This window comes from Dunckerocampus dactyliophorus, chromosome 4 (assembly GCF_027744805.1).
Source record: "Dunckerocampus dactyliophorus isolate RoL2022-P2 chromosome 4, RoL_Ddac_1.1, whole genome shotgun sequence".
In the NCBI taxonomy this organism is placed as follows: domain Eukaryota; kingdom Metazoa; phylum Chordata; class Actinopteri; order Syngnathiformes; family Syngnathidae; genus Dunckerocampus; species Dunckerocampus dactyliophorus.
In genome coordinates, this window is record NC_072822.1 from 8,827,516 (window position 1) to 8,841,928 (window position 14,413).

The 14,413-nt window shown below is 41.4% G+C and overlaps 2 protein-coding genes across 2 annotated transcripts; both read left to right on the plus strand.

The window, feature by feature from the left end:
* Window positions 1-40: 40 nt before the first annotated feature.
* Window positions 41-8,027, plus strand: zgc:152830 (uncharacterized protein LOC767682 homolog). Its single transcript, XM_054774920.1, has 16 exons — window positions 41-149; window positions 672-713; window positions 813-903; window positions 1,164-1,312; window positions 1,410-1,518; window positions 1,851-1,978; window positions 2,055-2,154; window positions 2,232-2,307; window positions 2,380-2,465; window positions 5,799-5,903; window positions 5,981-6,056; window positions 6,164-6,282; window positions 7,233-7,316; window positions 7,396-7,453; window positions 7,526-7,707; window positions 7,791-8,027. Exons 1-16 carry the CDS (start codon window positions 139-141, stop codon window positions 7,953-7,955), a joined length of 1,581 nt encoding a protein of 526 aa, XP_054630895.1. The 5' UTR covers window positions 41-138; the 3' UTR covers window positions 7,956-8,027.
* A 512-nt stretch (window positions 8,028-8,539) lies between these two features.
* Window positions 8,540-11,297, plus strand: pcna (proliferating cell nuclear antigen). The gene is made up of 6 exons (XM_054773430.1): window positions 8,540-8,963; window positions 9,862-9,959; window positions 10,035-10,102; window positions 10,192-10,386; window positions 10,713-10,836; window positions 10,918-11,297. Exons 1-6 carry the CDS (start codon window positions 8,743-8,745, stop codon window positions 10,992-10,994), a joined length of 783 nt encoding a protein of 260 aa, XP_054629405.1. The 5' UTR covers window positions 8,540-8,742; the 3' UTR covers window positions 10,995-11,297.
* The last annotated feature ends 3,116 nt before the right edge of the window (window positions 11,298-14,413 follow it).

Below are 14,413 nucleotides of genomic sequence, written 5' to 3' on the forward strand. Positions count from 1 at the left end.
AAAAATTACGTGTTTCCCAATGAACATGAAGGCAACGCCGGTTCCTTTCTGGCAGGTCACATGACAAGCGGGTAGACCCATAGCTACCGGCTATCAACAGTCTCTTTCACTTCGTGGACGACTAAGGAGACGATCAAAATGTGCACCAGGTGATCAGTACCTTTTATTTCTTATCGTTTCTGTGTCGGTGTAATTCAACAATATACTCAGAAACTCAAAGAATTTGAATTACTTCGACTCATACATCATTAATTTGCGATTGCATGTTGTGATTCGTAATCGCATGAATGATATATGACCAAATGATTTGGTATGGTATGGTTTATTTGTTTCAACTTGTTTTTAACAAGTTGTTACATTAAGTTATTATATTAGGTTGTTACATTAAGGAACATCACGTGAGAACATTTGAATATAGCCAGCATAACTTCCTGTGCACCGTTTTATATTTTAAAAAGGGACAAAATTATCTACGCTCTTCTCTCCAATATGACGTTTGCTCCTAACATTAAGTGCACAAAGTGCACACGAAGACACACTGGTGGTGTAGAGATAAAGGAATGATCAAAGGTCCTTCCACTCTTTTGTCACCATTGTCTGGCATTTGCTGATCACATGCTGTTAACTGTCGATGTGATTCTTAAGTGTTTTCTTTGCATTTGTGTGCAAAGCATGCAGCCCATTGAGTGGACCACTGATCTCAAGAACCAGAAGTGAGTACCAGGAGAAATGCCACACATCCTGTTTTTCAAACATATGCTTGTATATCCTGCCCAGACAGGTTTGCTGATTTCTGCTTTTTTCTCTCATAGTTTTGATGGTATCGTCTTGGTTACCCAGAACTATGATGATTTGCCCTCTGAACTTGAGTGTCTGAAAGCTCCTCTGCAGGACTACAACTCAGTAAGCATGCAATCCTTACAGTCAGGTCCAGCAGTGAGGCTAGCTGTTTTTCATCTTTCGACAGCAAACTAGTTGAAACTGAGTCAACAGTGCCTCTGCTGGTTGCAGCCAAGTAGTGCACTACATTTTCCCCCAGTTGCATCAAGACACAAATAGCCAACAATGGATACATTCTTGATGAACCATTCATCTTTTTTTTGTATCTGACTAAAATCGTGCATATCAATTTTGCTGCCAATCATTGACCCATCACTCAACAGGTGGACAGTGGGCTGGGGGATGAGGTAGTGGTCCTGAAGGTCCCCGATCTTCCTGGCAACCGGTTGGTGTTTTCCTCCACCGGCCCTGTGAACCGTGACTATGATGACGTCAGGTGTTTCAGCGATGCAGCAGTGAACGCGATTAAGAGGTTAGTTTTGTTTGCTTTCACACCTTTGGAGGTTCTTTCCCGTTTTGTTTTTTTTTGTTGTTGTTTTTTTGAGTGTCTTACAGAGTGTCATTATCAGGGCCTTGAAAGCTGGCATGCAGCGCCCCCTACTGGTGTGTCCGCCACACAAGGACTACAAGAACAGCACACTGGTGGCTGCACTGGGGGCTCTTCATGCGCTCTATATGGTGAGTCAGAAGCAACTGTACTGTACTATGTAGTCATTTCAGCAACCATTGGTATCTTTTCAACAGAAAATACTATAGAAATAGAAACTTAGAGTAGTTAGTGCACAGCTTGGAAAGCAGTGTAGATTTGGCGGCTGCATCACATTCAGCTTTTCATATAGGGGGTGTGTTTGGGCCCGTTATGTTGTCGCAGCACATGTTGAAATTCCTATTTCCCTCAATGAACCGCAGCTCCCCGGCAGCACTCATGCTTTAATTACGATTGCTGAAATGTGAGGGGTGTACTCAGTTGTGTGAGATACTGACTCTCAAGTGTGCATGTCTTCCAAAAGCCTCTGGAAGTGAGGGAGGCAAACATAAAGTCGTCCGACTACAAGGTGTGCGTGCTGGGCCTCTGGGTGGCTCAGGAGGGCCAGGGACAAAGACTGGTGGATTTGGCTAATGCTCTGGAAAGTGGAAGGTAACTCACAGAAAATGACACCTCACTCCCTGCCGGTGTTGTCCCCTCCCTCCACATTCAGTCTTCTCTCTCTTAGGCTGGCATGCCGTGATATCGGCGGCTCCGATCCAGAGCGTATGGCTTCTCCGTGTGTGGCCGAGTACGTGGTGGAACTATTCAACAACAGCCCTGTGCAGGTACAGAGACAGAAACATCACAATCGTGTTTTCCCTATATATATATATAAAGAGCAACTCTGTATGCTACACTTTAGGTAGAAGTGTTAAGTGACCTGAATCTCCTGGAGAAGGAGTACCCCTGCCTGGCTGCTGTCAACCGCTGTGCCAACAGTAAGAGCACACCTTGTTGTTTCCAACCTTATTAGCGTGCTAGTTCTTAGTGCGTTCTCCTCCTCAATGCAGGTGTACCTCGTCACCAGGCCAGAGTCATCAAGCTCCAGTACTGTGGCGAGGGACCTGTTGAGAAGACCCTCATGCTGGTGGGCAAGGTGAGAGGACTTTGTATAGAAACTTGCTATGATAGATACTTATTTTATCTCCAAGACAAATTCACATTTCTAGCAGCTCTGCAAAAGTGTCATAATGAACTTAATGGCTTAAAAAATAAAACAAACAAGGCAGAATAGGAGAGATGAGCATATTTTTATGAATTTCAAATCTTAAATTCTATCGTCCACATGACAATGCCGTGGAAGGCATGTGAAAGCAACAGATGACACTATAAGATGTAAACATGAGACCTTTTTAGACGAGTAGTACAAAATGAATGACCCAAATTGGAAAAAGTGGTTCCACTGAGAGATTCAGACTTCTAAAAATATACCAATTTACATATAGTGTAAATGAATGATACACATTGCCCATGCCTGTTTGCCAGTCAATATAAAAAGCTAACATCATTTTACTCTTTGAAATTTGGTAGTGTTGTGGAATATAAAATAAGTAGTCAGACACTTGACGCTTGATGGTGAGTGAGAGTGGTTCCTAGTTTATTGTACACTAATTTACATAAGGCTCAGACTAGATTACAATGACATAGATCACCAGATTGCTCAGAGCATTCTCGAACATTCAGACACAAGGTTCAGAAACAGATGACAGTGACGTGTAATACCACCAGTTCTCACATCAACATCACATTCTTGACCTTTGAATGTGTGCTGACAGTGTATGTGTTTAGTTCCTTATCGAGTTTAGTGGCCTAGTTTGCAAGACACTCTTCATATATTCAATGCGGAGTCATCCTACCATATACTCTTCCCCTTGATGACAGCAATAAAGCAGAACTTGCTTTTCTTGAAGTGACTTCTGATAATGATGATGCATGTTCATAAGGATTAAATACTAACCATCTCCTGCTGAATTGTCTCACTCAAATTAATACAGTGGAACCTCTGTTTTTGTCATTAATCCGTTCCAAAAGGTCTGACAAACACCAAGGCAACTTTTCCCACAGGAAATAATACAAATGCACCGACAGTAAGTCAGCAACACATAGGGTACCTCATTTGGGCACTTGACTTTGCGGAACAATACAGTACAGGGAAAACGGGGCTAGTTTGTTACGTGCAATATTGTATAAAAACCAAGTCAAACATTTTGCGAACATTTACGACAAAAAAACAAAGCATACTAAAACTGGGGCATACAAAAACCAAGGTTTGACTGTATATAGGAAAACTTCAACAAAGCAGCAAATAAAACCAAATTGTACTCGAAAGGTGATACAGGGTACACTGATGTCCATACCAAAGAAAAAAAAAACAATGAGAACAAACCGTGCGCATTAAAGAAACGGACGATAAAACATCTTGCAAACAAGCAAATGTTTACAATGTACAGTCAAACTTGTCTATAGCGGCCACTAGAGGGAGTCTGCAAAAGTGGCCGCTATAGACAGGTGGCCTCTATAGACAGGTTGGCGTCCAGTTTGAATGTTGACCAGTAGAGGGAAAAAAATAAATAATAATAATGTTGACCAGTAGAGGGCACTGCGAACTGCGGATAAAAGTTGTACAGCACTACTAGGCTTGTTATTATCATGGTTCATGGTTTTAATTCATCCTGAACATGCATATGTGTCAAACAGTAGCACATCACATAGTACAATTCACAATTTTGCATGTCCAAAAAGGAGTAGGAAGAAGCAAAGCTTATTTAATCCTACCCCTCATCAGTTTCACATCAGTTGCAATACATTTATTCACCTCTTGTTCTTCCAAGTGTAACTTTGTAGGTCTACATGACAATGTAGTGCAATCATAGCCAAGGTTTTTACTTACTAAAAGGAAGCTAGAGGCTTAATAATAACTGATAGAATATATCCACGACCCACAGAACAAAGCTGTGCTAGTAATGTCTTACGCTTATTTTTAATATTTTACTTTTTACTGTATACGGCAGTGTCATTACAGCTTTAGTTCATCAGGAAGTGACGGGAAGTGACGGTGGGCGTCCCGAGCAGGAGAGCTAGGCTCAGTGCTAGCTGTGAGTTTGGAGAGAGTTGGGAAGTGTGTTTATGTTGGCGTGGATGTAAAGTCCTGCAGTGTTCTCCGCTGTTAATAAAGCCATTAAAGTGCATCGACGACGTGAGTCTCTCCTTCCCCACAACAAGCGGCATTACAGTATTGACCAGTGCACACCAGGAAATAAACGGTGTCATTTCTTACAGGCATTGGCTGGACAGCTATGTAGTGGGGCTTGTTTAACCTTTGCCTTGTGGGCAAGCAGGAAGGAGAGATGATGCTGAGAGATGTGTGTGTGTTCTGAGCTGCTGTCTGGTGGCCGCGTTCAATAAATAAAGTTGGCAGAAGCAACAGGAGAAGTTTCCTTCTTTGCTTCGGAGCTGAATAACACTGTCAAGTTAACGGACTAGTAGCGAACGGAAAAGAAGACGGCTTTGTTTGTGTCGAATACAGAAGATGAGGACTTTCATGGATTTGTGGATGAGGATTGATGAAAAATAACGTGAGTACATTCTAAAATACTTCAATTAAGTACAACCCAACTCAGTTTTGCTCCCGCTGCCGCGTGCATGCTAGCGTATGTTTTTTTTTATTGTAGCGTCGCTGGGAGCACGTCCTGTTCCCAGCCTAATTTGTGGTAATGTTTTGGTGCAAATGCTCTTAAAGTTACATGTTTGACCAGGAAATAGCACGCTCAAAAGAAGACGGCTTTTTTATGTGGAACAACTGACCGTTTGTGTGGATCTTGTGAATGATTGTGACTGAGCTAGGACTCAGTAATTAAAGTCTACACACGACGGCTTCATTGATTGAAAAACAAAACTTTTTCGTGCATGAAGCTTCTACTTGAGTTGGTAATTTGGCTGCTATATGCAGTCAGATATTGACCAAGGGAGACAAAATGGGTGGCCGCTGGCCACGTTGGACAGGTGACTGCTATACACAGGGTCTATAACGTGTAAATTTGCTGGGGGGGATTTTTCAGTGGCTGCTATAGGCAGGTGGCCGTTCTATAAAGGTGGCCGCTAAGACAGGTTTGACTGTAGTTAATAAAAGGCAGCAGCAAACAAAGTTTTCAATCATAACGTAAGCACAGTGAGAGGCAAATACTTCGGGGAGGTGCAACAGCTTGAGAAAAATGAATTTTTTCCAAACTTGTGACAGCCTCTGGCATGCAGAAAACACCAGAAAATAATTTGTGTAGTGGAGAAGGCCATACTTTGAAAATCCCTAGCATAAAATAATAGTTTGTGAATGAAACGCTAAAACCATTACCTTAATACATGTGGACATTGTCTCGGAGATTGTCGGCCGTTACATGTGTACGAAGAATGATGATGATGATGACATCGACAGGGCATCACCTACGACACAGGTGGCGCGGACATCAAGGCTGGTGGCGTCATGGCTGGCATGCACAGAGACAAGTGTGGAGCTGCAGCCGTCGCTGGCTTCTTCCAGGTCAGCGACTGCTCCTTCTACTTCTTTACAAGGTGACAAGAAGGTGATTCCCACTAATACCAATCTTCCCATTTTAGATTTTGGCCAAGCTGAAGCCAAAGAACCTGAAGGTTGTTGGCGCCATGGCCATGGTGCGCAACAGTGTAGGTGCAGGTCAGTGATGTACACGTTAATGGGGGTGCTGAATGTAATTAAGGACTAGTATAATTTAAAAAATGCTCTTTAGTGACCATATCCCTGCCAATTTTGTTTGTTTTCAGACTGCTACGTGGCAGACGAGCTTGTGGTTTCACGCGCGGGCCGCCGAGTCCGAGTGGGAAACACAGATGCCGAGGGACGCATGGTGATGGTCGACCTGCTTTGTGAGATGAAGGAGCAGGTTAGATCTTCACACTGATTTACCTTCTCCTTATTTTGATGGCCATTTGTTAGTTAGCGGGATTACTACGTAATGTTGTCGAGGGGTGTTGCAGTGGCACTTAAAGAACGAGTGGAATTAATTTTCACTTTTTGCCATTTGAGTCAATCAATGGCAACAAACACCTATTAATTCAGGAGCAAGTCACCCGTGCAGAAAACGGTACATTGTGTGGAATTTTGCTGCATGTTTTGAATAGGAAAAGGTAGTGCTATCTGGTGGACAAATAAGTACAGGCTTTGTGGTTATAACGTTTACTTGCAAATTAATCAAAACATAGTTTTGACCTGTTTTTGTGGAGAAAGGCTGCAACTGACTGTATCCTTAAACATTAGATAGGATCTGCTCCTATGAGATCAACACTGATAACATGCATCTTTTTTTATTAGTTTGATTTAATTTTCTATTAAATCATCCACTGTCCTGTGTACAGTGGGAGTGATTTAGGTGTTAATTTAGCTCTAATTAAGGTATTTAAGTTCCGACTTGTACTAAAAATCAACCTGCAAGGCATCGTAGGAACTGAATTTGTTCATAAACCAAGGACTTCCTGTAGTCCAAATTGAAATCTTACCATTCGAATAACATTAACAAAGGATTTGTGTTTGTGGAGTTCCCATTTAAGGCCAATATAGGGAACCGAGATGGTAATTAAAAAAAAAAAAAAAAAGTTAAAATATCATCTGGCAAATTCCTATATTCATTCAACACAGCCAAAATGGAATGACACTAAAATGTCCCTGGGCTTTCTTTAAGTTACCAGCAAGTAGCCTGCTAACTAGCAAACAGATGGATAAACAAACACAAATAGGGATCTCGACTTTTACGAAATTTGTTTGTTCAGTATCTTGACTCATTTGTATATCATCGCAATTGTTGTTCCACATTTTTGCTTTTTCGGCGCGCTGCAGGCGGTACGTGAGACTTCCCCTGAGTTGTTTACGATTGCAACACTGACTGGCCACGCCATCAGAGCCATGGGACCAAACTACTCTGTGAGTACAACCTTTCAGTGTTAAAAATACCAGAGAAAGTCACTGTGACATTGTGTTTGAGCTTTGAATCTTGCCGTAGATCATCATGGATAATGGACCTGCCCACCGTGCTGGAAATGCTGTTCAGTGGCAGAAAGGTAAGACAAAAAATGGAAACATTGAGTTAATTCGGACCGATTAACTTGTGTCCTTTGTCTCTTGTTGTGCAGCTGGTGAAGCTCTGGGTGATGTGTTCGAAGTGTCCACCATCAGGAGGGAAGACTATGAATTCCACAAGGGTAAATCAGAGTACGAGGACATCCTCCAGTGCAACAACTTGCCGTCTTCAGCGACCCCTCGAGGGCATCAGACCCCAGCTGCCTTCCTCATCATGGCATCAGGCCTGCACAAGGTTGCATAAGAAGGGGAAAAAATGACTCGCACAACATGCATTGCAGATCTATGACTGACTCCCTGTCTGTAATTCCACTTCAGCACGGTGTGGATTCTGAGGCGCCTCTGCCGTACTCCCACATTGACATCGCTGGCTCCAGCGGTCCTTTCCCTGGTGTGCCAACAGGGGCGCCCATCCTTGCCATGGCAACCAACTACATCCTGTCTGAGCTCTCAGCAGACTCTTTGCAGTGTGAAGTGGCATGAAGTGTTATCATTGTTACCGTGTGGTTGTATGACAGTTCATCCAACATTTTTCATTGGTCAATAAATAGTCTCTCTTCACTGTTTTTCTTTTTTATATTACTTTCCTAATATTAGACATAATTGTGGCTGCTAATAGTAGTGTACATATAACTGCATATATTAAGGGCAGGTATGCTTAATTTGCAGAGTTTAAACTGTATTACAGAATTACTAGTACTGTTTTTCCTGTTGCAGCAATTGTACATATATTATGAACAGTTTCACAAAAAAACTTAGTAATGCAAGTGGTTAAGTACTTTTATTGTCCACCACTAGGGCGGTAGGTGCGACGTTATTAAATACCTCCAAAATATTTGACACGTTTAGGCAGTTAGTTAGCAAATATTTAATATAACAATTTAAAGTACGCAATAACCGCCATACGACGATTATTGATTAAATGTGCTGATATGATGGCTGTTGTAATACCAAGTGGACCTCTCAAAAATGGCCGTCGTGTGTTACCAGTGTTGCATAAAAGGCGGGGCCTATGCCGGATGTGGAAATGACGCAAGGACGCCGAGTCATTATAATGTGCTAGTGGCGCGCGGAAGCTGGTCAAACCTTACCACGTCGGTGGAACTTCAGGTCTCTGTTGTTTTAAAGCTAACCTTGCACAAAGGCTTTCATCTTTAAGTATTCTCTTCCACTGTTTTAACTCCAAACGGCGGCCCCTTTACTTCCAGGAAGTAACGCTTTACCTCAACCGACTATTTTGCTCGTAGCCTAGCCTAAGTTAACAGCAACCATGTTTGAGGCTCGCCTGGTCCAGGGATCCATCCTGAAGAAGGTGCTGGAAGCGCTGAAGGATCTCATCACAGAGGCCTGCTGGGATGTCAGCTCGTCTGGCATCTCGCTGCAAAGCATGGACTCGTCTCACGTTTCCCTGGTGCAGCTCACCCTCCGCAGCGACGGCTTCGACTCATACCGCTGCGACAGAAACCTCGCCATGGGAGTCAACCTAAGCAGGTTAGCCCCACAAAAAAAATACTTGTGTAATTTACTGCTAGTTTACAGTAAATACTGTTAGCTAGCAGAGCAGCTTTTGGTTCTTCGTCTTAGCTAGGTTGACATAATAGGGTAACCACGGATAGTCTTTAAAATAGCCTTTGTAGGCCAATTTCTTTTCAATTTATCTATAACTGCTTCCGTCAACGAAGTCTTTAGCCACTTCAGAAAGCTTGTTGTCAGAGAGTAATGGCGAGGAGAAGGCGGCCATCATGGCGGCATTGCCCGGGCATGTCCCTTCAGTATACCCTACGTTTAAATCTACCCTTTAGAGCTCAATATCTTCAAAATAAGCATGACGTATTGGTAATGTAACGCTTAAGTCTTTGTTAAAGATTGACCCCTTTTGAATATGGTCCATTTTCGTTGTGTAGATATCGTGTAGACATCACTTGAGCGCCAATTTCTGGGACAGGGGGACTTGGCGGGAATTGTTGTTCAACCCGGGAACTTAAACTTCCGGTAGTGCGTCGGATGACGTCAGTTGATATTTGCATGTTGCGTTATGTTGACGGAATAGTTTGGTAATTATGCGATGTAATTGTCAATTGATGTATGAATGTATTAAATAACTTGTTAAATTCGACATTGTGTTTTATTTGACTTGGCGGGAATTGTTAAAACCGGGAATTTTAGCTTCCGGTCGCTCACGTCACTTCTCAATTGTATGTTGGACAATGTAGCTCGAAGACTTTAATCCAGCAATAAAATAAAACGCTAACCCTACTTTACACACACACACGTAATTATTTGTCCACCAACATCATATTTTACACTTAATAGATGGAAAATTGTTTGCCACTTTAAACGTTTAAACACAATTTTAGCTAGTTTTGATTTTTATGTTCTTTTTTCCTAGTATGTCCAAGATCCTGAAGTGTGCGGGAAATGAAGACATCATCACCCTCAGAGCTGAAGACAATGCAGACACACTCGCACTTGTCTTTGAAACAATCAGTAAGCTTGTTGAAGTAGAATCCGCTCAACTTGATTACTTTTTATTTAATTTATTGTTTCTGTGGTCCCTCACAGACCAAGAGAAGGTGTCGGACTATGAGATGAAGTTGATGGACCTCGATGTGGAGCAACTGGGAATCCCGGTAAGTTCCGAGTGGTGTTTTATTTCTCCACACAACCTAACAAGATGGTTCCTGAGCTCCTCTCGTTGTACGTCTTGTGGCGCCTATAGGAGCAGGAGTACAGCTGCGTGGTCAAGATGCCTTCGGGGGAGTTTGCCCGCATCTGCCGCGACCTCTCTCAGATCGGCGACGCCGTCATGATCTCCTGCGCCAAGGATGGAGTGAAGTTCTCTGCCTCTGGAGAGCTGGGGACAGGAAACATCAAACTGTCCCAGACCAGCAATGTGGACAAAGAGGAGGAGGCAGTGAGTTGATAATGCATCTTTATTATTCTTGAAAAGTGCCATAGAAGTCTTTTTTTTTTTTTTTGTTTGTTTGTTTAAAATGCTAAAATAGGTTAGGTTTTTTTTTTTTTAAGGCTTAAATTCTATCAAATGTATTTGTTCAGATTTTCTTCAACAACTGTAACACGTTAAATCCAAAGAAGCGTAAGCACTGGAACAATGGCAGGCGTAAGCCCTTAAAAGCTTGAATAAGCTTGCAGCTTCTTTTTTTCCCCCCAGAAATGCAAGACTAAATCTGTTAAGGTATTTTCGTATCATTTCTTCCATATTTCATTCCATCTTTTCAGGTCACTATCGAGATGAACGAGCCTGTTCAGCTGGTCTTCGCCCTCAACTACCTGAACTTCTTCACCAAGGCCACTCCGCTGTCAAAGACCGTGACTCTCAGTATGTCTGCGGACATCCCTCTTGGTAAGTATTTAGCATCGTGGTCCTTCCTCGCCGCTCCTCTGTAGCTTTGACTATAAATACTGGACGTGTGATCTTCTTTAGTGGTGGAGTACAAGATTGCAGACATGGGCCACGTCAAATACTACCTGGCACCCAAGATCGACGAGGAGACTTCCTAAGTTGTATGACAGCCAGCGAAAAGGGAGCAGAATTAGAGAAGCCGGAGGGGGACTTTGGTGAGGCTGGCCTGAGAGCTTCAGTGTTCGAAGCCCGGAGTGGTCCAAACATGCCCCATTGTTTGAATGTCAGCACTTTTTTAAGTCTCTCTCTCTCTCGCTCTTTATTTGTGCCCTGCCGTATTCACACTTGCAGTTTAATTTTGTAGATTTGTAAATACTTTGTGGTTTCTCATTGTCAGCCTCCCCAGTTGTATTTGTGTCCGATGACTCCATTCCAAATAAATGATCAACTTGTTTCCACTTTTGTCACGTTCATACAGAACTTGCATGCGCTACTCTAATGGCTGACATTGCCCTAAAAAAACATGGTGGTATGGTTGCATCATCAAGTGTATCAGAAATCAGTCTTTACAAACAAAATGTTTTATATTGCTGCTGTAGAAAGTGAGTGTTTGTTGTAGCTTGCTGTTATGTGATAGGGTTTTGGATTTGATCTTGTTTTGAAGCCCCAAAACTTGGAACCAATAATTCACAAGTACTCAATGAGATCATCGTGCAGTCTTTGCTCCTGTACAGTTACCGACTGGCCATCAGATGTCGCTGTTTCACTACTTTCCAGATGGCTGCTCCTGGTTTCTCCAGAAAGCCGTTTTATTTTTGCAGATTTAAAAAAATGTTACCGTCATTGTCTGGTTTGCTATTCCACGATTCGATTTCAGAGGCGTTGCATCAGTTTCGTATCAGAAAGCAGGCAGCCAGATTTTTTCCCCCTTTTATTTAGGGCCAGAAGGCAGCGATCTGAGTAAATCTGCCTGCTGCCAGCTAATTTGTAGGCATTTTTGTCAGATAGTTTTAATCTATTTGCAAAGCTTTAATCTGGCTGGTGCTCACGCAACTCTGGCTGGTTTGTACTGTAATTCGTTCAGCGCTAACTTGAGGAACATACAATCAACCAGTGACTGTAGGTTAGCAACTAGTTATGTGTTGACATGTAAGTAGGCTGCTTTCTTGAGCTGTGTTCAGATCATTTACTTTTTTCATTTCCAGGTGATCACATATATCTTGGTGGAAAAAACACAAACAAAATTGAGACAAGAAGCAAAGTGCATGAGATTAGGACTGTCTGCCAGCGTAATCCTTCACTGCAATATAAAAACTCATCTGATGAAATGGCTCAACTCTAATAAGCCTTCAGGAGGAGAAAAAAGCGATGGGTTATTTCGGGTTGGATTTATTTGGAGTAGATACGCCTGATGGCTTTTTTTTTTTTAATATTTCAATACCTGTGATGAGGAAAATCTGTGTTAATCCCCTCCAGTTATCATCAAATGTCCTACTTTGTCCTGAACTGTTCACTTGTCTTTGTTTTTCCCTAACAGGACGTCCTGAGTGAGGCGTATGATGATAAGGGGAGACAAGCGTGTCTTCCTCCGAGGGACAGCAAGTACTGATGATAACTGATAAAGCCTCAATGTTTAATTAACAGCTGACCTGAGGGTTAACTGTAATTACTTGTTGGAAGCAAAAGAAAAAAGGTTACAGCACAGCCTCATTCTAAACCCAGTTGGTTGAGGCAGACAGCCTTACGCAGACTGAGGTCTTGGTTCTGTCTAAAAATATAATGGAAATTCTAAATATTTCCTTCACTAACATGATTTTTTTTTAATATGTTTATTTTATGTGTACATTTAAATATTGTTCATAAGTAATTACTCGTTTATCAAATCTTTACGTCATGAATTTTTTGTGAGTAATGATGAAAATACTTTTAATTTGAGGTTTCCATTTTTTAGTTGTTTTTTTTACTCTGTTTAACTTTATTTTGTATTAATTTTATTTTTGATACTTAAAAATATTGCTTGTGAACTTTTTGGAATTTTTGGATTTTTTACATTTTTTCCTTTTAAATATTTTTTTATGTTTTAGTTTATTATTAATTTTAGTTTTGTATACTTTTTTTTACTTTCTCTCTTAGATAAAAAAAAATCACATTTTATTTCTTGTAGTTGAATTTTATTTTATTTTATTTTTTATTTCAAAAAAAATGTATTTGACTTTTGTATTGAATTTTATTGTTTACATATATTTTTTGATATGATATACTGCCTGCTCTTATATCTTGCTAAACTCCAGACAAAAAAAAAACAACACTGCACCCAAAAATATAAATGATTCAAATATACGGACTAAGCAGAACATTTGTATTGCACTGGCAGTTGTACCACTTATGGGTGTTCCACCAATGCTATGCTGTCATCTTCTGTTTTTTTTGTTTTGTTTTTGTTTTTTTAGATTTGAAGCATCATTTTAACTGCCCCATTTTTTTCACTGTACCTTGATGTCACGGCCACAGAAATAAGCTTTTTGTAATCCAATGGAACTCAAAATTTGTTCAAATATGCAAACTTATTAGAAAAAAATGTTCAGTCAAGACAGTGCATGATATGCTGGTGGTGGCGTCAGTCCCATCAGATGCCCATTTGATCTCAAGTCTCAGGTGATGTCACACTTGATTTAAACTTTGGATTTTTTTTTTTTAGTTTTTAGTTTAGTTTTTTTTAGTTTGGTGCACTTTGCAGGCAAGACAGTGCATGATATGCCGCTGGCTGGAAGTCGACACTCACTAAGCTCTCACATGTTGGCTGACTTTTTCTAGATACTACATATTTTTCCAGTAGTTTTGGATTGGAAAATTGTACCACGTTTAACAGTATTTCAAGAGGGGTGTGTCCACTTCCAGTATCCAGCGAGCTCATCGGCCCGTTTTGTAACATCATCATGATGAGTGGATCTGGGTGGCTCCATCGCCGCTGTGTAAACCTGTGACACTGTCTTACATAAGCCCAAACAGCTCCATGAGAGGAGGAGGAGGCTGCATGGATTATTAATGCTCAAAGGCAGCAAGTCACATGGCACATGGGAACATCACACACACACACACACACACACACACACACACACATGATTATAACATTTCAGGTGGAGGGATTCCCTTGCACCACCGTAACAACACGCATCGCCAGCCCTTTGATATTACCCAGCATGCTTCACAGCGAGCACACTCCTCATGTCAAAGTCATCCCTGCTTGGATTAGCATAATAATGACATGTCTTTTGTCCCCGTTTTCCTTTGCACAGCACACAGAAAAGAAGAGGAGAATGGAGGCCCACAACGTCACACCAAAATGGCACATTAGGCATATACTCTATGTATACTACAGTCTATATAGTGCCATATTAGCACATATTTAGTTTTACTGTGCGATTGTAGCACCTTTTGCAGGACTCATAATAAGAAGAATGCATCGAGATACATTGGTTAGCGTCGTTCATCAGTTCCAGAAGGTCCGACTCAAACCAAAATGGACTCTAACCGAGGAAAGTTTTCCCATAGAAAATCATGTAAATCCACTACCCAA